This window comes from Lepidochelys kempii, chromosome 19 (genome assembly GCF_965140285.1).
Source record: "Lepidochelys kempii isolate rLepKem1 chromosome 19, rLepKem1.hap1, whole genome shotgun sequence".
In the NCBI taxonomy this organism is placed as follows: domain Eukaryota; kingdom Metazoa; phylum Chordata; order Testudines; family Cheloniidae; genus Lepidochelys; species Lepidochelys kempii.
This window is the reverse complement of record NC_136398.1, coordinates 953,465-978,832: the sequence shown is the minus strand read 5'-3', so window position 1 is coordinate 978,832 and position 25,368 is coordinate 953,465. Positions and strand designations below refer to the sequence as shown.

Sequence of the window (25,368 nt, the reverse complement as noted above, 5' to 3'; positions counted from 1 at the left end):
AGGCCGGGCCGGGCCGGGCCGGGCCACAGAGCAGAGGGGGTCAGCCCAAAGGTCCATCCAGCCCAGAGTCCTGCCGGCCGAGAGCGGCCAGTGCCGGGGCCCAGAGGGAGCGAACGGAGCAGGGGCTCACCGAGGGATCCACCCCGTCGCCCATCCCCAGCCTCTGGCGAACACAGGCCGGGGACCCCCTCCCTGCCCATCCTGGCTAGTAGCCATTGGTGGACCTGTCCTCCATGAACTTATCTAGCTCTTTTTTGAAGCTTGTTATGGTCTTGGCCTTCACAACATCCTCTGGCAAGGAGTTCCACAGGTTGACTGTGCCTGGTGTGAAGAAATACTTCCTTTTGCTTGTTTTGAACCTGGTGCCTGTTAAGGGGGCAGCAGGGCTACAACTCCTCACAGGTGTGTCCTGGGACTGGGTCAGTCCAGTCAGGACATGGAGGGTAACATTTACCCTCCTCTCGTTCAGGGAATCTGGTGTTTAGTTTGGGGCGATAACCCACTTCTGTGTTTTAACCACGTACCACTCTTCGGGTCACTGCCTCAGGTCACCGCCTCGGAGACAGTAAGTGCTCAGGCATCACAGTGACGCCAGGAGTAGGACTGCCAACTTTCTAACGCACAAAACTGAACACCCCTGTCCTGCCTCTTCCACAAGGCCCCACCCCTGCCATCTCCATCCCCCCTCCCTCAGTCACTCGCTCTCCCCCACCCTCACTCACTTTCACCAGGCTGGGGCAGGGGACTGGGGTGCAGGAGGGGGGTGAGTACTCCAGCTGCAGGTGCGGGCTCTGGGGTGGGACCGGGGATGAGGAGGGGTGCGGGAGGGGACTCCGGCCTGGGGCAGGGGGTTGGGGTGCAGGAGAGTGTTCGGGGTGTGGGGTCCCAGCGGCGCGTACCGTGGCTCCCAGGAAGTGGCCGCCAGGTCCCTGCAGCCCCTAGACGCATGAGTGGCCGGAAGGCTCCGCACACCCCCAGGAACTGACCCCACAGCTCCCACTGATCACAGTTCCCAGCCAATGGGAAATGCGGAGCCAGCCCGCACGGAGCCTCCCTGGCCACCCATGTGTCTAGGAGTTGCAGGGACCTAGCACCCACTTCCAGGAGCCGCATGGAGCTAGGGCAGGCAGGGAGCCTGCCTTAGCCCCGAGCCCCCGTTGCACCATGGACCAGACTTTTAATGGCCCAGTCGGCAGTGACAAGCTTGAGCCGCCAGGGTCCCTTTTCGACCAGGCGTTCCGATCGAAAAAAACGCCTGGCACCCCAAACCAGGAGGGAGGCAATAGTTCAGCCGCCTTTACGTGTAGCAAGATGATGAGGGTACCTAGCTGCCAAGGAGAAAAATGGGCTGTGACACATGCCCACCTTCTAAGGCACGGTGGGAAGGGCAGTTTTTTCATGCTTGTGACATGGCTTGAGCTCTTCCAGAGGCAGGTGAAGGGGTGTTAATTCTTACTGCACTTGCACAGACTGGAGTGCTGACCTTTTATGGCTGGTAATGATGAACACATCTAATTATTTGACACTCCAGTGCTGCCCAAGAGCCAGGGCAACGTACAACAGCATGCCTCTGGGGACCGTGCTTAACTCCTGACGCATGGCACCAGCTTTGTCCTAGCACTCCCTACCCTCTGCTGTTCTGCCTGTCTCCACGGCCTCTGTGGATCCTTGGGAAATCCATGTCCTCCAATCGCTTGTGTCAGCCATAAACATTTGCATAATGTTTTATGTTCTCTTTCAAGCCATAGCTATTACCTGGATGGGTCCCAGCAGTGAGCCCTATGTGACCTTCCGTGGTGCCTCAGACCACTGCACCACCCAGCTTTCATCTCAGTGCTACCTTGTGCTTCTTGGCTCTGCTCACCAGGTTCTTATTTAACCTTCAGGGAATGCTACCAAAGATATCTACTGAGACTGCTTTCTCATAGACTCTGTCAGAAGGGACCACTGTGATCATCTAGTCCAGTGGTCACCAACCGCTCCATCGCGATGTCGATCCTAGAGGATCTCCCAGTCGATGGCGATCTCCGGTGGCAGCACAGTGTGGCTGCCACGAAGGCTACCCTGGCCCACACCGCTCCCGGAAGTGGCCACTGTAGCCGCAGGGCCCCAGGGGCAAGGGTCTCCCTCCACACGTGCTACTCCTGTCTGCAAGTACCGCCCCCGCAGCTCCCATTGGCTGGGAGAGTTGCAGGGGCGGTGCTTGCTGAGAGGGGGAAGCACGCGGAGCCATGTGCCCCCCCACCCCAGGGGCCGCAGGGGCACGTTGGCCCCTGCCGGGAGCGGTGTAGAGGCAGTGTAGGCAGGGAGCCTGCCTTTGCCTCACTGCTCCCGCTGCTAACCGGGAGCCACCGGAGGTAAGTGCTGCCCGGCGGGAGGCCACACCCCAACCCCCATCTCTAAGTCCCCTCCCAGAACCAGCACCCCATACCTCTCCTGCACCCCAACACTCTGCCCCAGCCCAGAGCCCCCTCCTGCACCCAAACTCTCTCCTAGAGCTTTCACCCCTCACTCCCTCCTAAACCCAACCCCCTGCCCTTGGCTTAGCCCAGAGCCCCCTCTCACACTGCAAACCCCTTGGCCCCAGCCCAGAGCCCGCACCCCCTCCCAAACTCCTGCCCCAGCCCAGTGAAAGTGAGTGAGGGTGGGGGAGAGGAAGGGGGATGGAGTGAGTGGGGCAGGGCTTTGGGGAAGGGGTGGGGTAGATCCTGAGTTGCCCTTAGATTCAAAAAATGATCTTGGATGTATAAAGGTTGGAGACCACTGATCTAGTCTGACCTTCTGCACATTGCAGGCCACACTAACCTACTCAGGCCCTTATTCAGCTGTCTCAATTCATGTGATGCTGGACGACCAGCCAAATTCCCTCACATGAACCATGGCTATACGCATGCTCTTGTGTGTCAGTCTGAGCTAGAACTTATTCTCCTCACCTGTGATCTGAGATGGTGACTGAACCAAGAAATGACGGGGTTTGTGCAGTTCAGTATGAGCATACTGTAGAGATCTGGGAACTTAACTACGTTTTAGAAGTTTAGAAGCTGCCCCTGTGCAACCCCACTGCTGTCAGCCCAAATAATTTCATGTAGGTGGTAGAGGTACTATTTAGACACACAAACTGACCCAGGATGGGGCTTTTAAAAAATAAAATAAAAGGACTTTGAAATATTGTTAGCTAGTGAATGTCGGCAGTTCCTCTTGGCATGACAAACACCGAAAATAGGTGGTAGAAATAGTTAAGGTTTCCAGGTTGGCACAGGCTGAACATAGCACAAAGGTGATAAAGCAACCACTCTTTCTGTGGGCAAGTGCCAGGCTGTTTCTGCAGGCTAGCAGTTCCCTCTAACACCAGCTTCACTGCCAATCTTGATTTCAGGTCAGGGAAGGGAGAGAGGATTATAGCTAAAAGAGAACATAGAGCAGGAATCCATGTGTTCTGCTAAAGGAGCAGGAACCAGGAGAGATGTTGCAATCCTTACGTAAGATCTTCAAATGGCTTGTAGTTTTTCCTCACAGGCTAGAGCTGTCCATACGCAGTATAGAGTATGACTGTGGGGAGGTTCCAACCTATTTACCATTATGAGCCACATATGAAGCTCTCTGTATGTTATGTGGGCCATATCTACACAATATATATACTACCTGTATGACTCTGACGATGTCACATGGGCTGCAGCTGGGTGCTGACTGGGCCACAAGCAGCCCATGGGTTGAGAATCACTGGTTTAGTGGAACTAGACAGGTGAGAGGGAAGGTTTTTACTCCTAACTGTTGATGGGATTGATGGAGACACAGGTGTAAAAGACCAGGAATTCCTCAAACTAACAAGAGAGAAAAGGAAATGTATCTAGTAGGGGAAAAAAGTAAGGCTGAGAGCGCTTTAACCCCCAAAACCACAGCAAAACCAGGAAGCCAAGTGACAGACCACAGACTGCAGCTCTACCCAGAGAGGAGGAAGTGGGACAAACACTCACTGTAGCTATTGTTAACAGGATTATAGCATCAAAATATAATTAAATTATAGAAAAAGTTGCCACTCTGTACAATATGATGGAATACAATGTTTAAAACAGAATTTGCAAAGCTAAACAATTCATCAATACTGTAATTTCATCGACCCAATATTCTTAGTTACCACAGAACCATCTCACATTATGCTGGCTATCAGTCACTGCCCTGATAACAAATAGCAAACATCTTCAGCAAATGAGCTGATCTACATAGGTCTGGATAATAGTATTTTCACAGTCTCTTCATCTAGATATAAAATTGTTAAATTTCTTCTCATTCACCTGATTGCGTGACCTCTGAACAAACCCAAAGCAAGGCTCTTCAGTGCACTCTACTGATCAGTTTGTGCAATGCTAGCAAGAGACCTGGGAATTCCTGTTCTGTAGCTCATTTCTCCCACTGCTTCATGCTTTTTAATGGATGGGATTTGATTAAAATGAACAGACCAAACACCCAGACCAGCCAACAGGGAAAGAGGCTGAAAGGCAGGCTGAGAAAGTGCACTAAGAATGCATCCGATGAAGTGAGCTGTAGCTCACGAAAGCTTATGCTCAAATAAATTTGTTAGTCTCTAAGGTGCCACAAGTCCTCCTTTTCTTTTTAAGATGGCTATTCTTATTTAAATAAAAGGAACCTTAACATTGAGGTTTTAATACAAGTTAAATAATTAAAATACAGTATAAAATGTCAGTGCTCTGTGTCTTATAAAACTTATTTAGAAATTCAATATTCTTTACAACTTAATACAGTGATAACTGGTTCTACATGTCTGATCTGTATTTAATATCAACAGATTGTACTCTGAATAAAATACTGTAACATTCTGAAGGTGCTACGCTCGGTACAAAAGTATTTTTACAGTAACTTGATAGCTTCATCTAAAAAACAAATTAGCTGCATCTAGAATTCATGGTGAGTTGCCTTCTCTCAAGAGGAACTGCTGGATGAATTGCTGAGCCTTCCTCTTCTCAGTTACATCAGGGTTAGGATGTTGGGGAGGAGGTCGCAGCAACAAGCCACCAAATATACTAGCTGCATAAAAGACACAATAAAAGCCAGTCAATAGCCAGATGTCAATGATAATTCCCCGCAAAAGAAAACTGGGGAGCACTTGGGTTCCACTTGGGGATGGGTGGGAGAGGAGGAGGAGCGGGTAGTTCGAAGTCGGCCATCACAATTTTTCCTTTTTTCAGCAGCACTTTTTTAAAGTTCTACATGCCAAAAGAGAGTGATTTTTGGTGTGACAATGCCTTATTTTCTGCGTTCCTGGCCGAAGTCTGATTCCTGCCAGGTTACATACCAGACACCAGAAATAGCAGACAGCAAGGGACCACTAATGCAGTCATTTCAGAGAAACACATGGCTTGTTATATGAACTACTACAAGTCCCCACAGAGAAGGCTGGTCACTTTGTTCACCTTACCGAGAATATTCACATCCAAGTGGTTTTTCCCTGAATTTTTCAGTAGTTCCCGTAAAAACGCCATCAGATAGTTAAACACATTTTTATGGCATATGGGCAGCATGGAGACAACCTGGAAAGAAAGCAAGAACTGTACTGTGAAAAACCACCAAGAGATTGACTAGAAGCTCAAAGCATCGATACAATTATACAAGCCTTAATGATACATAATAAAAACCAGGAGCCCCAGTGCTAGGTACCTTCTAGAGCCATGAGACTATACGCTCATTTGGGTTTGAGCCCGTTATCTGCTTGGCACAGAACACTCAGACTCAATGTTCATTTAAGGCATTATGTTAACCCTCTGCAGCAGGGCCTGCATTACCTGGCTGCTCAATGTGTAATCGTTGGCATAATGCAAGCAGTTGTTGTAGAGGCCGTAGCAGATAACAGGCTCTGGCAGGCTTTCCAGGAACAACAGCAGGGCCTCAGCTACTGAATGGTTGCTGCCGACTGACCCAATGATGGTTAAAGAAAAGGTAGTGCAGTGATCTGGTTTGTTAGCATCTCTGCTGAACTTTTAATCAGTGGTGAGACCTCAGCACAACTTCCACACATGTTCATAGCTGGTAGATAGAGCCTGCGCAGATACTAAAATGTGTATTGGCATCCAATCTGCAAAAATTGTCTGTGGGTAGCCGAGGATTTGCAGGACTCTACTTACTGTGGCCGGGCTGAGGTTCCGAGGCACCCCCCTGCCAGAGCCCAGTCAGGGAGAGCTGCACGGGCTGCTGGGGGGAGCCCGTGCGAAGTCACGGACCCTCCCCCTGCCCTCAGCTGGGCAGGGAGCCTGGGGGGTGGGGACATGGCCAGGAGCTTCTCTCAGCCCCCCTCTGCCCTGCACCGTGGGCAGGGGGAGGGTCCACTGTGGCTCCCCACAGTTGCCCGCCTGGCTCTTACCATGGCTGAGCTGCGGCTCCGAGCCACGCCCCCCTTCCTCTGGCCTGCCAGCGCGGGTTTCCAGTTCCAGCCAGGGGGACGGCTCAGAGCCACAGCTCGACCATGGTAAGAGCCAGGTGGGCAGCTGTGGGCAGCTACGGTGGACCCTCCATCTGCCTTGGGCGGGGAGCCTGAGCAGCCCCAGGTCTGTGTCCCTGCCCCCCAGGCCTCTCCCAGGGCAGGTGGAGGGTCTGCACTGCTGTTTCTCACAGCTGCCTGCCCGCTCTTACTGTCAGAGCCCTGCGCGGATACAAAATTTGTATCTGCATCTGCGCTATCTGCAAAAATGGTCCCCCGATATAAAGCAGATACCCGCGGATTTGCAGGGCTCTACTGGTAGAGTTTGTACTATCCCGACTGATTCCACATAGCAAACACTGGGACCATTTATACCTGTCATTTACCAGTCACTATTCTATTCATGTTCTTACACCACGCTAGTCTCTCTAGGATCTGAACACCTTCCAGAACTATATTAAGCAACGTGACTAACCTTTGTCATGTGTTTGTTCTCTCCTCCTTTCCACAGGGGAAGACGTGTGCAGTGGAGTGTTTTGTTTTGGATAATCTATATTTTATATATACACATATTGCTATATGTTTACATGAGAGAAGACAAGGTCAAAGAAGCATGCCTTGCACTTTGAGCAAGGTGGGAAGGTTTGGGATGGGCCTTAATTCCTGAAGGAATTCACTCTAGTATTGGGGTGGCCCCAAGCAAGCTTGGTCATCCTGCACTGACCATTGATCCATTTAGCAAAGACCTGGCAGACACATTGTGACTTGATACAATCAGTGCTAAAGAAACACATCTCAGTTATCAGAGTACAAGGGACACTAAAATGTAATGGAGCCCCCAGGGCTGCTTGAGGCTCCAAGTGTAAAGTGGTTCTAGCACAGGATACACAAATCAGCCTCACTGAACATTAGTTCCAAAGGATACGGAGTGTATCAAGCATTGCCGTATCCAAGCAGTCTCGGATCTGCTCAAATTCAGATCTTAGGCCTGGCTGCTGAAACAGGTCTTCCTGCAACAGAAAAATCACAGACGTTAGACTCACAGAGAGGGAAACAAACAGAATAATCTGTTACAATGCTATTTACTGTAACCACGTGTGACCCATACTTTACCCAGAGACCCCACAATAGGTGTACAAGGGGTGCCATGAAAGTCTCTCCAGACTGGTGCATATCAATACGCACCATATTGTCAACCGTTCTAGCCCAGGTTACTGTATTGCAGTATGAAACAAAGCAGGAACAAAGGAAACAGCTGTTGACATGCATTACTTGGATCTTTACACAAAATCAGTGTCCTTCACGATCAGTGTATTCAAGGGGCTCGTGCCTCTTGTCACACAAGTCTCCTTTATATCTCCTTACACTTGTGAGAAGGGACTCTTCCCACTTCTGGCTAATGTCCACGCTGCTAGCATCAACAAAAGCTGTTAATTTCCATGATGTTCTTCAAAACTCAGCTAAGTGTCTGGCAGAACAGAGGGCGGTTTCTCAAATGCAGACATTGCCTACCTGCTGGGAAGCATTGCGGTACAGATGATCCACCATCATCCACAGCTCTTTGGGGATGTCCAGGGGCTTCTCATCCCGAAAAATGTCATCACTCATCTGTAGCGGCAGCAGGGTCTGCAAAGGAGCAAGCCAGACTCTTATTTAACTCTGCAAAGCACTAAGAGTGAGAGACAGGGGTGTTAGCGTTAAGGAACATTACGGAGTAGGGCAGCCTCACCAACTGGTCTGAGTATAGACTAATACAGCATAAACACTTACACAGTACCTCCACCTGAAAGGATGGCAAACTGCTTCACATACGCATGCACACACACAAAAATACACAGATTTCCAATACCGCGCCACCTAAATGAAATAACAAATGGGCACCAAATGCACACCAGTGAGGAGAAGTCCTCGGACACTGAGGTAGATCTCTACTCATAGGAAAAGTGCCGTGGGATCTTTAACACCATTTTTTAACATTCTGCATGGAACTCAGTTAGCTCAAAGAGCCCAGGTGATTGTGAAAACACTGCTAGAGAAAATAAGTTGCATCAACCAAGCTAGCCCCTTCTGGGGTTAAGGGAACAGGTGGTGTCAATGTGATTATTGGAGATAAACCCCATAATAGTAATAAAAGGAAACTGGGAGAATGCTCATTAACACTATGGGAAGAGGGGGCAGCTTGAGGTTTAATAGCCTGGCACTGAGTGAGGGTTCAGAGAATCATAGAATATTAGGGTTGGAAGGGACCTCAGGAGGTCATCTAGTCCCACCCCCTGCTCAAAGCAGGACCAATCCCCAACTAAGTCATCCCAGCCAGGACTTTGTCAAGCCTAACCTTAAAAACTTCTAAGGAAGGAGACTCCTTCACCTCCCTGGATAACCCATTCCAGTGCTTCACCACCCTCCTAGTGAAAAAGTTTTTCCTAATATCCAACCTAAACCTCCTCCACTGCAACTTGAGACCATTACTCCTTGTTCTGTCATCTGCTACCATTGAGAACAGTCTAGATCCATCCTCTTTGGAATCCTCTTTCAGATAGTTGAAAGCAGCTATCAAATCCCCCCTCATTCTTTTCTTCTGCAGACTAAAGAGTCCCAGTTCCCTCAGCCTCTCCTCATAAGTCATGTGCTCCAGCCCCTAATCATTTTTGTTGCCCTCCGCTGGACTCTTTCCAATTTTTCCACATCCTTCTTGTAGTGTGGGGCCCAAAACTGGACACAGTACTCCAGATGAGGCCTCACCAATGCCGAATAGAGGGTGGGGGGGTTCTACTAGGCTTGGAAAGGCACGCTTCCCAAAGATCTTCAGCTCACTCATTAACATACCAGTTCTCGAATGGACTCTGCCGACATGTCCCGGATAGGTTCTCTCATGTAACACAGTGTCTGGATCGGAGACCCAAAGCAGCTGGGCAGGTAATTTCCTGTCACAGACAGGAAATAATCCTTCCCCCTGTCAAGGTGCAAAATCAGAATGTCTTCGAGTTTCTCTTCTCCGGAGTTCAAACATGTAGCTGTTGATTTATTAACAAACAGTTCCAATTCGATAGTCATTTCAGAATCTGCAGGAAGAAAATAAACACATGCTCAGTAAATACAGTCATGAAACCGACAAGTCCTATCAAATGGCAGATTAATACAGTGGCCATGACAGACTCCAAACAGAAAGGAGAACAAAGTGGAACAAGTCAGATACCGGTTTATTAATATGGGATGAATAGTTAGAAGCAGAATCTTCTGGAAGAGTCAGTCACCTGGTAACAGGAAGCCCTTACTGGGGTTTGCAATCAGCCACTCTTTGCAGTAGGTGTATTCATCCAGTTTGCTGATGAATTCAAATTGGCAAGGCACTTGTCCATTACGGATAGTAAAGGTCTCCACCTGCAGCTGCATGTATTTCACATCCTTGAAGAAGAACTAGGAACAAATATTGCCAGTGTCGCCATCTCTTGCTTCTCCATCACCACCCACAGCCAGCAACTTCCTCAAAGAGAAGGGAAAGGTCCTTCCCCTAGAACATCTATGTGCCTCAGCTACTTAATAATTAGTTAATGAAATATCTGCCATGCCTGAACATTAAACACCCAGCTCCTGACATTAAATGTGACCTGCCAAGGCTGTATTTCCTAGGAACCCAGGTCATCTGTGCCAATCAGCCTTATGGGACCAATTCATTGCTGGTGTAACTCCACTGAAGCTAGATCTACACAGGGGGACCTAAATGCTCCAGTTGAATACATTTTCTGGTATCCAGCACTCCAAGCAGAGACATTCACGTAGTGGACCTTCTCCAGACATCTCAGCAGTTCAGGGTTTATTAGGTTTTATGTTTTTAAGAACAAGTTAAAGTGAGGGATACAGTTATTCCACCCTGCACTACTCAACTGGGGCACGGAGGGTGGCATACTGTTTGGGTTTTTGAATGGAAAGTACCCGTTCCCAGCAGCTATGGAACATCTGTGCAAGCCGCAGAATTTTATAAGTCACTAAACAAAATAATGAGCATTCTACTTCGCACTCACTGATACCAACTGCTTTACATCCTGGATCCCAGAGTCCTTTAGCAGGCCTGAGTTAGGACTCTCATTCTCATTTACGGAGGGGCAAAGGGAGGCCGAACGGGATAGTGACTTGCTTTGGGCCTCACCATGACTCTGTGGCAAACCCAGGATTAGAACTAAGGAGCTCCTGATCGCCAGTTCCATGCTTATTCCTCTATCTTAAATTTCCCAGGAATAGACCCTACAAGTCCTGACTCGCAGCCCCCGGTGCTCACAATTATACTAGACTACCTCTTGGTTCTAGAATTCATTTCTGCCTTGAGCTGATGGCCCTGGGAGGGAAAGTATGGGAACATGTCCTACCTCCGTCTGGGAAAGGATCACCGACGGGATGCTGGCATTCTCCATTTTATCCAATGAGCGCACTATTTCCTCAAAGGCTTTTCGGTAGAGCTCCTCATTCACAACCTTCACCTGAAAGGGGGACACACCTCACCAATGGGCATTTACTGTGTCTCTGCAGGAGAATTGTAATAGTCTTGAAACATATGGAGCAACCTGATTTTAAAGAAGGCTGGAATCAGAAGCGCAGGTAAAACACATGGAAAATTACTGCAGATTTATTACCAAAAGCAAGTTAAAATGGAACCAGTTTCCAGCCTTTACCAAAGAATTCATTCAATGCAGGAAAGCGTCTAACGTGAATAAAATGGGCCAGTGTCTCTGACCCAACATTTGCCCACTGCTGGGCAGGCTTCTGGCTTTGTGGGAGGCTGCTCTACCTAGCAGATAAAATCAGCCAGCCTGCATTGGGATCAGCTTGTTAAAGCCTGGCAGCGAATTACACTCCTGTCAGCTGATGTAAACGCTGCAGGTTTCCAGGGAAAGAGGTAAAAAGCAGGAAACAAAGTGTAAGGGGACATTCATGAACAACTACCTATTTCTGCTCATGGATGAGCTCAACTGTATGTTGCCAGGAGCAACAGGCTCGGGGTCACATCTGTGTTTTACTGAGAACAACGGTCCCATTTCAGGGCATTGTTATCAGGGCCAAGCTAGGGGAAGCACAAACCCAGAGCAACAGCTTATGAGGGAAGAGAAGGAATCAGTACAGCCACTGTGACTACCTTAGGGAGAGGGTTAGCACTGTTACTACTATGAATCACGGTGCACCTACCTCAATGTCAAAAATGGAGCTCACTGGCTTATGGTCACTGGTTTTCAAAGCCATGTGGCTACGATAGCTCAGCTGACAAATATTCTTCCCTTTCCAGAGGATCCGATCACACCACGCTGGGGCACGGCACTTCTCACTAAAATGGGAAGCCACAATTAAAGCTTTCCCAGAAGACAGTCTAGGGGCAGTAACAGTGCAAGGCAGAGAAGAGCTTTGCCAGGAACAGGCATCTCTCCCGTGGCAGAGGGTTAGCCAGTGCTCTACCAGGACCTGCAGCTTGTTTCCAACCCATTCTCTGTGCAGAGCTCCAGAGGGTGGGTGTGTCTGTCTACGTATTTCTGTACCATCATTCACCTTTGTTCTTCTTAAGAGGAGCAGGTTTTTTTCCCCCTCGACACTATACAAGAAGCAGCATTTAGAGACTATCCTGAATTGCTTCAGACTGGAGGGACTTTGGAAAAAGCAAGAAAACTCCCAGTTGTAAAATTGAATTTTCCTCTTAAAATTTCTCCTTTAACACTGTTGAGCAGAATCAAACATTCTGACCCTTGCAGCCAGAATCTACAATTCAGCCAGAACAGCATGGTACAGAATGGCTGGACAATACATGAAGAAAATATTCACCCAGTAGTCTTTTGAGGGATGCACATAGGTATCTGCAGTAAAGAAAGCACTCTTTGTGACAAGTCAAGCCAAGCCAGGAAGGATTCTACTGGGCATCAGCAAATAAAAGATCTCCAAAAATTCTGTTTGAAAAGGAAGGAAGTGATACATTGGAAGAAGCTTCAAAACTAAGGAGATCAAAGGGTTTATTCCTGGCAGGGGGTAGGGAAAATCCAGCAAACATCAGAGTCAGAGTAGAGGGGGCAGCACAAGTGCCCACAAACCTAGTGATGGGATTCCAAGTCTTCCAAAATGTGTCCAAGGAAGAGAGTCTGGGACATTTACCTTGGCACTGGACTCAAAGAAACAGTTATTCTCCTGTACAGTAACTGTGATTCTTCGAGACTGTACACACATTCCACTTTAGGATATTTGCACGTCCAGAGCATTCCAGCCAGATACTTTTGGTCAGCAGTACCCACTGGGATGATGCACATACCTTGAGTATCCTCGAATCTTCAAAAGAATGCATGAAGGGCAGGGCGGGGCCCCCCACCCGTTCCTTTGCACCGGAATCTTGCCGTTATCAGAAGTAGCAGGGATCAAAGGCAGGGTCATGGAATATATATTTGTACAGCATACCTCGAAAAACCACAGCTACTGTACAGGTAAGTAATTGTTCCTTCTTCTTCACATGCTTATACCCATGTATATTCCATTTTAGGTCATACCCAAGCAATGCCCCTTTGGTGGTGGAGACTTGGAGTCAACTGAAACAGCAACAGACTTTCTTTCCAAAGTTTGCATCAGCTCTGGATGCTTTGATGATGGCATAACTGTGAGCAAAGGTGTGTATGGAGGACCATGCAGTTGCTCTGCAAGCTTCCATGATTGAAATCTTTCTCAGGAAACCCTCTGAGGTAGCTCAAGCCCTGGTAGAATGTGCGGTAATTCTTGCTGGAGATGTCACATTTGCTAAGTCATAACAAGTCCTGATGCATGAGATGATGTTTGTGCTGAAAGAGCTTGTCCTCACATCCGTTCAGTGTGAGCCACAAAGACTCAGACAGGAGCTACACAGCTTTGTTCTGTCAATATAAAACAAGAGTGCTCTGCAAATGTCCAGTGCATGTAACCTCTTCTCCTCCTCATGAGCAGGCAGAAAGAATATCAGTAGATTTATTATTTGATTTAAATGAAAATCCGACACCACTTCTGATAGCAATTTCAGATGAGGCCTTCATGAAATTTTATCTTTATAGAAAACCATACCCGGAGGTCCTGCCATCAGAGCCTGCAGCTCCTCTCCTCTCCTAGCACATGTTATTGAGGCTAAGAAAGCTGTCTTAACTGGCAAGTGAAAGAGAGAGCAAGAGGCTATGCTGAGCTGTGTAAGCTGTGAGGCATGACCGCAAGCTCCAACTGGTAGCCATGGGCAGCCAAAAGGAACTGCGAGATGATGGGGAGGCCCCTACTCTTTATACCCTCAGCTGTAAGCACCAGGACACTCGGGGTGCGTGAGCCACCCCAATGGGTATTGCTGACCAAAAGTCTCCAGCCCAAGTACGCTGGGTATACACACACACCAAAAGTGGAATATAAACCTGTACAAATATTTGAAAAAAAATCAGAAATTCTTTAACTTCCTCAGGTCTGTTAGGTCTAAAAGGTCTTGTAGACTTGTTTTTCCTGCCTTAAACAATACATACAGGAGCTAAGGGACATGAATGACATGACAGCTGAGGTTGTACCCATGGCATACCTAGTGTCCCAGTCATCACAGCCAGTGTCATACTTGTAGGTTGGCTGGAAGGTAATCTCTCCCTCTGTAAAGCCACCAAAGACAGCCTTCTCATCCATCTGCTTCTTCAGCTAGTAGGGAAAAAAGCCAAACAGATAAAAACTTAGATTGTTTAAACAAGTCCTTCTGGAGTCCCGAGTGGGGAAAAAGGACACCATATTCTGGGAAATTAATAAAAGTGTGTGCATGCCTACACACAGACACACACGTCCCCCATCCGTGCACACACAATCTATCATTTGTGCTGCCGCTTCCGAAGGAAATCTCCATAGACACAGGAATGGAAATGTTTCTAATGTTAGAACTTTTGAAGTGTGATAACAGTATTTTATGCAGAGTCTTACATTTCCTGGCCAGGAGGGACTATTACAACTATCTAGTCTGACCTCCTGTGTAACACAGGCCAGAGAGAATTTTCACCCATGGATTACTGTATCAAGCCCATTGTGAAAATGCATATACGCACACAAATGTCTTGTGGATTCACTTCTCGTAGGCCTCACAGTAGTACTAGGAGATTAGCATTTCACAACTTATAATTTTTCCAGGTGGGAGACGGAACCCAGGTATTCATGGGCATAGTCACACCTACACCCACCCTTCATAGAGGATGGGCTGGGCAACCACAATAACCTTCATGATAACCACACTGGACAAGCAAATCAAGGGAAGTGTAACTGGATCAGCTTTCACACTCCCCAGGGCAATACTACCTAACTCTCTGAGCAGCCCTTATATCCAATACCTCAGAGGGCTGACTTCCTCCTGCCAGGCTGTGGTGTCCTGCCCCACAACCAGCTATTAAGGAAGTGGATGGATGATGACCTGGTGTACAAAGTGCATGCTGATGCCAACTGAGCCATGGGAGGGACCGCTGCTCCTGGCTCAAACTCTTATGTGCCGGGACAGCAGCCATTTCAGATCATTCCATGGACATCAAACAAACCAACCCAACAGCAGCTTCTAATGCATGTTGGTGCTGCGAACCCTGATAGCCAGGGTTAGCTATGCTGTGCAGGTGATTTTCAGAGCAAATGAGAGTTTCATAAGCCTCCCACTAAAGAGGAGTCAGTTTCCTAGGAGAATGGGATGTGGGCCCACCTGTCCTCTGGAAGGACACGTCTGTACCTGGTCATGTTGATAAAGAGCTTGAAAATCCTCCTTTTCAATGTGCTTCTTCATCGTTTCCACCTCCAGCTGCTCTATCCTGTAGTTGAGGTCCCCAAGCCACACAATGATACTGTAAGGACAGCACACAAGGGTGAAATCCCTGTTTGACAGAGTCAGCTACTGTAGTCTCTACAAGCAGCCAGAAGGGCTTCTTGGTCTCTTACAGGTGTGCCCTGCCTGCTGTGTCCCCATGCAGCATCCTGTATCTCACCCCGCTGACAGTGCTCAGAACCAGGCAGCCTCAGCCAAATGTGAAGGGGAAGCCTGATGAAACCACACCTTCCTTTCTGCACTGACCTGTTTAGGAACCAGCTAATCCCAAGCAGTTCTGTAGCATCTCCGTGCAAGCAGGGCTACATGAACATCCAGCTCTGTCTGCAGCCTGCAGGAAGGCTTAATTACTAACACTGCCATGATACAAGCACATAAAGGAAATTCAGAGCTCCTGAAGAAAACATGCCCCCATATTACTGGGCAATTTGGCAAGGCACAGTGCCCAGTAAACTAATGTGTCTGCAGCACCCAAGAGCCAATCCGACACGTTAGCTTCATCTTCACTCCCTGGAATGGGACATTTAATCAGGGACAAGCTTCCCAAGGTTCACTAGTATAAAGGAAAGAAGTAGGGGGCTAGGTCTGCCAGGCCACTATTAGCAGGGACACAGCAACAGCATCCTGACTGTATCTGCAGGCTTCCTGCCCAGCCAGTCCCACCGCCCAACTCCCACCTTCCGGCTCCTGTTGAACCAGGAGGCCGAGAAATCTGAATTTTTATCCCCTTTAACATTCCAATGCAATTTAGTTTATCCGTATTTGGAAAAGGGGCATGTGTGCATGTGATACTGTAAAGGACTGCGAGCCAGGTGGCCCAAATACTATTCCCAGCTCTTCCATGGACTCAATTGTGTGACCTTGGACAAGTCTCTGTTGTCCTGTGCCTCGGCTTCCTCCATTTGTAAAATGAGGGTAATGATTCCGACCTACCCTCACAAAGTGCTATCACAGCTATGGAAGGAAAGCCCTACATGAATGCTAAGTATTTATTACAAGACAATGCACTAGGCAAGATATTTACTTACAATTTACTTTTGGGATCGATCTAAAAGAGACAGCAGCAGACAATAGCAGTCCTTAGTACTTTGATAGTACTTTTAATCCTCCAACACGCTAGAAAAAAAACCTAAGCTTCACAACCCCCTGGGGAGGTAAGTATGTGTTAGCTCCACTTTACAAATGGGGAAAGTGAGACAGTGACAGGGAGTCATTTTCAAAGCTGGAACTAGAACTGACAAGTTCCTGGCTCCATGGCCTGTGTTCAGACTACTCGACCACACCTCTCAAGCTCCTGCTGGGGAATTGCTTACACCAGAAAGTATAGCCAGCCACCCTCATACAGCCCATCACTTGTCCCATCAAAGCCAGAGGCCAAGCAGTGAACTGTAGTGATCCAATGGATGTAGACCTTGGAAACATACTCATGTTTGCTTATAGTAAGGGGTGGCAAGTTTGGATCTGACTGGCAGAACTGCATCCGAGAGCAGATGTCTCTGAAGTCCTGGTTCCGCCGCTCGTACTCCTCTGTATGAGCTGCGAGGTGAGAGTTCACAATGCATACGCTGGTGTTGTGGAACTTGAACCGTATAGCAACTCCACCTTTGTTACCCTAGTAGGCAGGAAGAGAGACTGGTTGTGAGTTTTCCTGGGACCGTAGGTGAACTGATGTCTAAACTGGGGTAACAGTAGTGGACAAGTCAGAGGATTTTGGCACAGTCAGTCTGGCTCCAGGGGAAAGAGAAAGGCGCAAACCCCTAAGCAGAATATACACAAACCTCAGAGAGTGAGCCAGCCCATGCCCTTCCATCACTGTGGGAGGGTCAGCAAGTATTAGCATAGTACATCATGAAAACAGCAGCAAAGCAGAGCAGGAGGGTGCATGGAATTCAATTTGCAATTCAGGGCACGGCTCATATGAGAGCAAATTATACCATTAAGAATAAGCTGGTTGGCTGCTTTGGCAAGTAATTAAAACTGCCAAGTAACAAACTGGCTCTTTCAACACAAGCCATAAAGAATATTTTGTAAGATGACAAGGCAGCTTTGGGCCATGCTCAGAACTTCCCTCACCATGAAGCATCTGCGGGATTACTGGAGGGTAGGTTCCAAGGGTAAAGAGGTGGTCCACGTGATCTTCAAAAAGCTCATGAAATCTACCGGAGCAGAACTGAAGTCTGTTCTTCTGAGCAGATGCATACAGCCCGGCCCAGTTTCCATGCCAATTTCAAACTCTCTTGAGAGTCAGTCCAGCACAACATGCAATCAGGCACGTACCAAAGGTGAGATTCTGTGTCACTCTTTCATGCCCTGGGAGCACCTTGTGTCTCCCTGAGAGACAGCTGCATCCAGGCCTCCTTTAGCTGCAGGAACAGTCATGGTGACTCAGGGCCAGAGGAACAGGCTACTCAGGGCCCTCCCAAAGACAACCTCCCACCACCTGCCCATGCACACACTGCATTCCTACCATTCTCCCCATGATTCCAGTTCCCACTGTCTCAGCTTCCACCTCAGAGATGTTCAGAGCATGGTCTGCCTTCACATACAACAGCAGCATTATCCCAACAAGTCGTACAAGCTTAACCTGAAAGAGAAAGTCAACGGCATACCAATAGCCAGGACTGTTTCTCAGGGGAAAACCTTACCCCACCCTGTTGTGAGCTTGAAGTCTAAACAACCAAAAATATTAATGCTTCAACACTGTTCTTCTAGGGAGCCACCCACCTGACACATGGCACACAGAGGTAGGTGCTCCAACAGCACCAGACGGGACAGGAGTAACTGGCCCTACTCAGGGCAAGTGGCTCAATACCCCAGTCGCTGCATGAGGGAGAGGCAGCCCCGAGAAGGCACACGCCTGGATCAGAGGTGAGAAGAAAAAGCCAAAGCAAGGATTTTAAGGAGTAGGTACCAAACCTCAAACAAAATTAAAGCAAAAGTCCTACTACAGGACAGTTCATTGCTTGGTGCTGCTGCTGAGCAGGGGTCGGCAAGTGCCAAGACTTTCTATCCATTCATCTCAGCAGAGCAGGGAGCTCTACTTGCCTGGTTGCTCTGTTATGCCCCTCTCTAACCCACAGCGTGAGGCACAAATGTCCTTAGCTCTCACTACTATTGCTTATGGGAACGTTCTCAGGAGCGTGTGACCATGTCTGGGAGCCTTGCACAGAAGTGCTATATACCACCCACACTGAGCATTGCTAGCCTGGCAAAAACCTACAGGAGACAGACACAATGGAGACAAACGAGGGGAAAGCAAACACGAGAAGATGCCTGACTGGAAACTGGTTTATGTTTCAAAACTAACTTCACCCCCAAGCCACATGTACCTTTGCGTATTTGGCATCTGGGTGAAGACTATCAGTTACAGCTTTGAACCATTCTTCCTCCTTTGGTGTGTCATTGAAAAAGAAGGCTTCTTTACTCAGATCGAGCTCCTGGAAGCTGTAACAGAGGGAGGAACACATGGATGCATTCACTTTACTTGTTTTAACTCTCCCTGCCTTTTCTGCTGGGGAAGAGATACATTTAGTGCACAAAGTATAAATTGATTTTGGAACTGGAATTCTAATCCAGTTATGCTGATTTTAGCAGTGCATTAAGTGCAAAAGTAAATTATCATTAGTATTAAATTGACTTAACCGCAGTGTGGCATAAAAGCATCCAAAGTACATTGTGCCACTAGAGAGAACAAACACTTCCGGAATAAGAGCCACTATAGATAATACAAATATTTTTGCTTTTAAACCCTTGTTTGCAATGCTTTGGCTGGATAGATACACACAACACATTCATCAGCAAGCTACCCAGAGATGTTTCCAGAAGGGCTAGCAGGAAAGAAATACGCACCCAACACAGTAAACGTCCGGAGGCTCAACATCATGGCTCAGCCAAGGCTGGAGGCTCTCTTTGGGTGACTGGCCATTCACATTGTACGTTCCAATAAAAAATCTGCAAAGAGACTTAGGTTCAACAAAATCCTAGAGCTGCAATCCAAGCCTGTGATAGCAACTTTCCTGCAGCATTTGACAGAGTGTATCTACTTTACAAAAGAACTACAAGCAGGGTTGTGTGGGAATAGTTTGGGACAATTTTCTCACTTGTTCTTTTATTCACAAAGGGCTTGTTTTAAAAGATTTAAACCAAACTCAAGTTTTCAATATAAACATCATCTTTTATACAAACAGTCTCCCAGAAACCATTACAGAGATAAATAACAAACAGAAGCAAGGGAGAGACAAGAATCCAAGGCAAAGGGAGATGCAGCATTTTCAGGTGAGTTCTGAAAAGAGACAAGGAATGAATAAGATGTACAAAAAAGGCCGTTTGCTTAAGCAGGGGCTGTTCATGTGACCGCATGCTCCTCTGCCACTGTGTAAATGGAGGAGAGATGCAGAAAGGCTGTTCCAGATGGCAGGGGCTAAAGTCTATTTTCCTCCAAAATTTCCCATTGCTGGGGATTTCAGGTGAAATTACAAATGTATGAGAGGTTTCAGAGTAGCAGCCGTGTTAGTCTGTATCTGCAAAAAGACAAGGAGTACTTGTGGCACCTTAGAGACTAACAAATTTATTTGAGCATAAGCTTTTGTGACCGACAGCTCACTTCTTGTTAGTCTCTAAGGTGCCACAAGTACTCCTTTTCCTTTTAAAATGTATGAGATTTACTTATTTTGCAATTATGCCTAAAATCGTACTCCCAAGGACAGTTGTTACCTGAAATTCTGGAGGTAGGTGTAGGAATCCTCTTTCAGTTCCAGTTGAGATTTAACTATATTATCTCTTAGCCCAAACTTCTGCTCTGATAAGATACAAGCCTTGCCTGAAACCATCATTCTAGAGGATTGCACCATCTCACTGGTTACATCCATCTCGGATTTACTCTGCCTGAAAGCAGAAACAGAAAGCAAAACAAGACACTAATACACTGTGTGTGTGTCAGCAAGCTCAACAAAACACAATTTAGATGTGAAAAAAACAATCCCCATCGTGCAAAGGAGACATAATTTCTACTACTGAAAACCTGTTTCACAGTGACAGAACAAGGCTGAAATGAAGATTTCTCAAGAGGACTCCGATCTTTTGTACACAAGTGTTCTACCAGTTTAACTTAAGGGATTTAAAAGCTGAGTTCATTAAATCAGTGCAGCCTGTGTGTCTGAGTGTGCCTCACTCACCCTGTCTCTGATGGAATTTAAATGGTATCGCTGCTTACTGGGGTGGGGAGGTGAAACTCTCTCCACAGCTGCCTGCCTCCACCCAGCTCTTCCCACCTTAACAAGAGAATGGAAAGCTGTTCATTCCGTCAAGGCCAGTCCCTGCACAGGACCCTCCCTGTCCTCTCTGTGTGGTGGTGGGGAAGGGGGGAGATTATTTAGTACTGTATGGTTTTCATATTATGTATTTAATAATGTTTTAGTAGATGGGATGTTATATAGCAGCAATCTGGGAGGTCAGAGAAGTGGGAATGCCCTATAGACTAAAATTACTATTATTTCCTATTAAAAAAACAAGATGGGTGACGTCATATCTTTTATTGAACCAAGCTCTATTATCTCACCCCCTTGTCTAGGGTTGCCAACTTTCTAATCCCACAAAACCAAACACCCTAGCCATGCCCCTTCCCAGAGGCCACGCTCCCTGCCTTCCCCCTTCCCCTGCGCCTCGTTCACTACATTCCCCCTCCCTCGGTAGCTCGCTCTCCCCCACCCTCATTCACTTTCACTGGGCTGGGGCAGGGGGTTGGGGTGTGGGAGGAGGTAAGGGCTCCATCTGGGGATGCAGGCTCTGGGGTGCGGCCAGGGATAAGCGGTTTGGGGTGCAGAAGGGGACTCCAGGCTAGGGCAGAGGGGTTCAGAGTGTGAGAGGGGGCTCTGGGCTGGGGCAGGAGTGCCGGGGGGTGAGGGCTCTGTCTGGGGGTACAGGCTCTGGTGTAGGGCCAGGGATGAGGGGTTTGGGGTGCAGGAGGGGGCTCTGGGTTTGGGCAGGGGAGCTCAGGGCTAGGGCAGGGTGTTGGGGGTCAGGGCCGGGACACGGGCTTACCTCCAGCAGCTCCTGGTCAGTGGTGCAGCGGGGAGGCAAAGGCAGGCTTCCTGCCTGTCCTGGCACTGCAGACCGCGCTGCGCCCTGGAAGCGGACAGCAGGTCCGGCTCCAGGCAGAGGCACAGCGGGTGGCTCTGCACGCTGCTCGCACCCGCAGCTCCCATTGGCCGCAGTTCCCGGCCAATGGCAGTGCGCAGCCGGTGCTCAGGGTGGGGGCAGCGCATGAGGTCCTGTCCCGTCTCCGCTCCCCCCACCCCCGCCTAGGAGGCGGACCGGCTGCATCCGTGGTGCAGCACGGTGCCAGTCAGGACAGGTAGGGACTAGCCTGCCTTAGCTTCACAGCACCACCGACCAGACTTTTAACGGCCCAGTCGGCGGTGCTGACTGGAGCCACCAGGGTCCCTTTTCGATTGGGTGTTCAGGTCGAAAACCGGACACCTGGTCACCCTACCCTGGTCTCTCTAACATCTGGGATGACAAAGCTACAGCAACGCTGCATACTATTTGCTCCCTTGCTTTGCAAATATAGGCTGGCCAACAGGTGGCACTGGTGTGTACCACATGGCCGCCTTTTTCACAATAGCTTCTTAGTTCAGCCACATGAAAACCAGGAAGTCAAGGCAGAAAGTTTTACTGTGTCTTCCTCCTCCAGGGACACATGAACTGTCAGCAGTTTGCACCGCTCAGAACTATTCTGGACATGCTATAAATAACTGCAGACTTCCCCCATCCTGTCTGGCACGATGCATCATTTGCCACCAGTGTGCAGTGATGCTCTGTGGAGGGTGACAGTAGCTAAATACCCAAATATACAAAGCCACCAATTCCATTCTTCATTAGAACTTACAAGCACAGGTGCCATGCACAACAGATCTCGCAGTCTCCTTTGACAAGGAGGATTTAAGATATACTGTACCTAGGGGTAGCTTTATCATCGCTGTTATGGCTCCAGCTATGATTAACTATGATATTTTTTTCATTCTGTTTGATGTCTTCAGACCCAACAACTCCTAAAAGAAAAAGAAAAACTTTACACAGAACAAGGGAACATGCCATACAATGCTTACATGCTGAGATAAATACAAGGAAAATATGTATGCCAAGTGTTTTCCCATGTTCCCAGAAAAAAAAACAGGCTCTTATTTTAAGTGCGTTGCATTCCTCATGGGATAAGAAGGTTAAAAGGGTCTTTCCAAATACTGGCTATAATCCCACAAGCACAGTTCAGTGCTCCTAAGGAAAGAAAAAAAATACAGGAACATTTTGTTCGAGGATTTTAAGAATATGTACACAAATTACTGTACCAGTAAAAAAACCAAACCCATTTGATACAGATGGGAGTTACAGACTACTATATGGATTTTGTATTATAATAAATGGGAAGGAACCAATGGGGAAAGTAACATTTATCTGCTTGAAAAACTCAGAACAGTGACATTTAAAAAAAAAAAAAGAGACTCCTACCCAGAGTACTAAAACCTGCTTTTCCTATTGCACATGCGGGGGTGGGGGCACAGCGGGGGCCCAGGCCAGCCCCCACAGCAGACAGGGAGGGAGCACCACCCAGCTCTGCTCCTGGCCCCACACCCGAGGCCTCGGCTGCCAGCCCTGGGGCTCCGCTCCCAGCCTGGGCTGCTGGCCCCAAGCCTCGGGCTCCAGTTCCCGGCCCTGTGCCCAGGGCCCCAGCTGTTTGCCTCAGCTCAGCTCCCGGCCCTGCCCCTAGGTGTGACCCCAGTCTCATCCCCCTTACCCCTGTCCATGTCCCCACCTACCAGAGCCACAGTCCCACTCCCGACCCCGGCTCGGCAGTGGGGATGGGGGTCACACGAGGTAAAAAGTTTGGGGACCACTGCAGTACAGAGAAAAACTGCTCAAGCTCCTTGTTTAAAACTCCTACAAGGCAATCAGGCCACACAACTGGCCTGTTTATAACAATCAGATGGTGCAGAAAAGGAACCTTGAGGAGCTGATAACTGATGCACCTTTGCTCTCATTGGTACCAATTTGTTTCCTCCTGAGCAAGTGCCTCGTCACTAGCTTGCTCTGTCAGAGGGCTACCCATTATCTCTAGGTCCCAATATAAGGCCTCTGCACTCCCAACATTGCCCAATCCCTCCTTCAGAACATACATGCGTAATGAGCCCTTGCCAAGTCCAAAGCCAGGAAAGAAATAAAGAGAAAGGAAAGAGAAACACACATCTCACTTCCAGGGCTTCCATGTGTCTGCTGAAATATCCATAACAAAGAGCAACTCACTAGTCACATCAGTCTGTCCCCACCCTGATCCAGCTCAGTGCAGAGTCCTTGGTGGAAAGCCAGCCCCACTTCAGCATAAGCAACATGATAAGTGCCAGATCTCAGCCTTGATACAAGGTGCACTTCTCAATAAAGTACCAGCCACTGTGCAAATTTAACTCATACACTAAACAAAACATTGTTTTGCAATAGATCATTTTGCATTCCTCTCCAGTGACCAAGTTCCATACTTACAGGTGTCAAAATAACTATTTAATTGTGGGGCTGAGTTTTTTTCTGTTTGTTTTTTTACCGCAGATACACAAATATCTTGATATTTTGACACAGGCCCACATGACATTCTCATAAGCAAACTAGGGAAGTTATTACAAGATGGGTGCACAATGGGTTGAAAACCCATACTCAAAGAGTAGTTATTAATGTTTCATTGTCAGACTGGGGGGAACTTTAGTGGGGTACCCCAAGGGTCTGCCCTGCGTTCCATACTATTCAACATTTTTATTAATAACTTGGAAAAAAGGAAGGGAAAGTATCCTTAAAAACTGTGGATAACACCTAGCTGGGAGCAGTTGCAAGCTCTCTGTAGCATACTATTAGAATTCAAAATGACCTTGACAAATCGGAGAATTGGTCTGAAATCAACAAGATGAAACTCAATAAAGACAAGTGCAAAATACTACACTTTGGTGGGAAAAATCAAATGCATAACTACAAAATGGGAAATAACTGGGTTAGGCAGTAGTATTGCTAAAAAGGATTTGTGGGGTTACAGGGGATGACAAACTGATTATAAACCAACAGTATTAGGCAGTTACAAAAAGAGACTTAATATCATCCTGAGGTGTGTTAACAAGAGTGGTCATCTGTAAAACACAGGAGGTCATTGTTCTGCTCTACTCAGCACTGATGAGGCCTCAGCTGGAGGCCTCAATTGTGTTCAGTTTTGGGTACGACACTTTATGATAGATGTGGACAAACTGGAGAGAGTCTGGAGAAGAGCTATGAAAATGAGAAAAGGTTAAAAAACCTGACCTCTGAGGAACGGATTAAAAAACTGGGCATGTTTAGTCTTTAGTAAAGAAGACTAAAGAAGGACCTGTTAACAGTCTTCAAATATGTTACGGGGTTATAAAGAGAATGGGGATCAACTGTCCCTGTCTACTGAAGGTAGGACAAGAAGTAATCAGCTTAATATGCTGCAAGGGAGATTTAGGATAGTTACAGGAAAAACTTTCTAACTGTAAAGGATAGTTAAGTACTGGAATAGGATTTCAAGGGAGGTTAAGGTTTCTAAGAACAGTTTAGACAAACACCTCTCAGGAATGGTCTAGGTTTACTTGGTCCTGCCTACAGGAGGCTAGACTAGATGACCTCTTGAGGGCCCTTTCAGCCCGACATTTCTATGATTCTATGAAACAGCAGTTTCCAGCTTACTCCGCCTAGTACACAAACCTACAGATAATGAAGAGAGTTTGTTTCTGAGATTACAAATCTAACAAATGAAGCTGGACAGAACAGTTCTGTTTACTGAAACACCGAGCTGAGCTCTTCTGTACTGCAATGACGAGACAGCAAAGCTGAAGATTTTATCACTTCTACCAAATTCTCTCTAGGCCAGCAGTTGAAACTAGATACAGAATTTTTAACATACTTTACCCGAAGATTCAGACTAGAAACAGTTGTTCCCTCAGCTTGGGAAACTTCCTTCTGCCCATAGAAGGAGAATAAAAATTTCACAGGAGGATTTATTGGAGGTCAACTCTAAGAGCATGAGGATCAAAACTCATTATAGCTCACAAATCCAAAGTAGGGTTGGAACTGGGGTCACTGCTCCTGGAAG

At 47.6% G+C, this 25,368-nt stretch overlaps 1 protein-coding gene across 6 annotated transcripts in view; it reads right to left on the bottom strand.

Moving 5' to 3' along the window:
- Positions 1–3,994: 3,994 nt before the first annotated feature.
- The window catches only part of INPP5B (inositol polyphosphate-5-phosphatase B), a 51,994-nt gene continuing 30,620 nt past the window's right edge, over positions 3,995–25,368 (bottom strand). For all 6 annotated transcript variants that reach the window (XM_073317435.2, XM_073317437.2, XM_073317436.1 and 3 more), the window contains 17 exons: positions 22,189–22,282; positions 19,947–20,117; positions 19,083–19,184; positions 18,563–18,677; positions 17,701–17,817; positions 16,658–16,845; positions 15,141–15,252; positions 13,974–14,083; positions 11,609–11,744; positions 10,795–10,905; positions 9,685–9,847; positions 9,257–9,492; positions 7,943–8,056; positions 7,356–7,440; positions 5,799–5,926; positions 5,435–5,546; positions 3,995–5,043 (listed from right to left, as the gene is read on the bottom strand). In XM_073317435.2, coding sequence (XP_073173536.1) covers positions 4,919–5,043; positions 5,435–5,546; positions 5,799–5,926; positions 7,356–7,440; positions 7,943–8,056; positions 9,257–9,492; positions 9,685–9,847; positions 10,795–10,905; positions 11,609–11,744; positions 13,974–14,083; positions 15,141–15,252; positions 16,658–16,845; positions 17,701–17,817; positions 18,563–18,677; positions 19,083–19,184; positions 19,947–20,117; positions 22,189–22,282 — 2,219 coding nt within the window. In that variant the 3' untranslated portion in view covers positions 3,995–4,918. The remainder of the gene's footprint in view (positions 5,044–5,434; positions 5,547–5,798; positions 5,927–7,355; positions 7,441–7,942; positions 8,057–9,256; positions 9,493–9,684; positions 9,848–10,794; positions 10,906–11,608; positions 11,745–13,973; positions 14,084–15,140; positions 15,253–16,657; positions 16,846–17,700; positions 17,818–18,562; positions 18,678–19,082; positions 19,185–19,946; positions 20,118–22,188; positions 22,283–25,368) is intronic.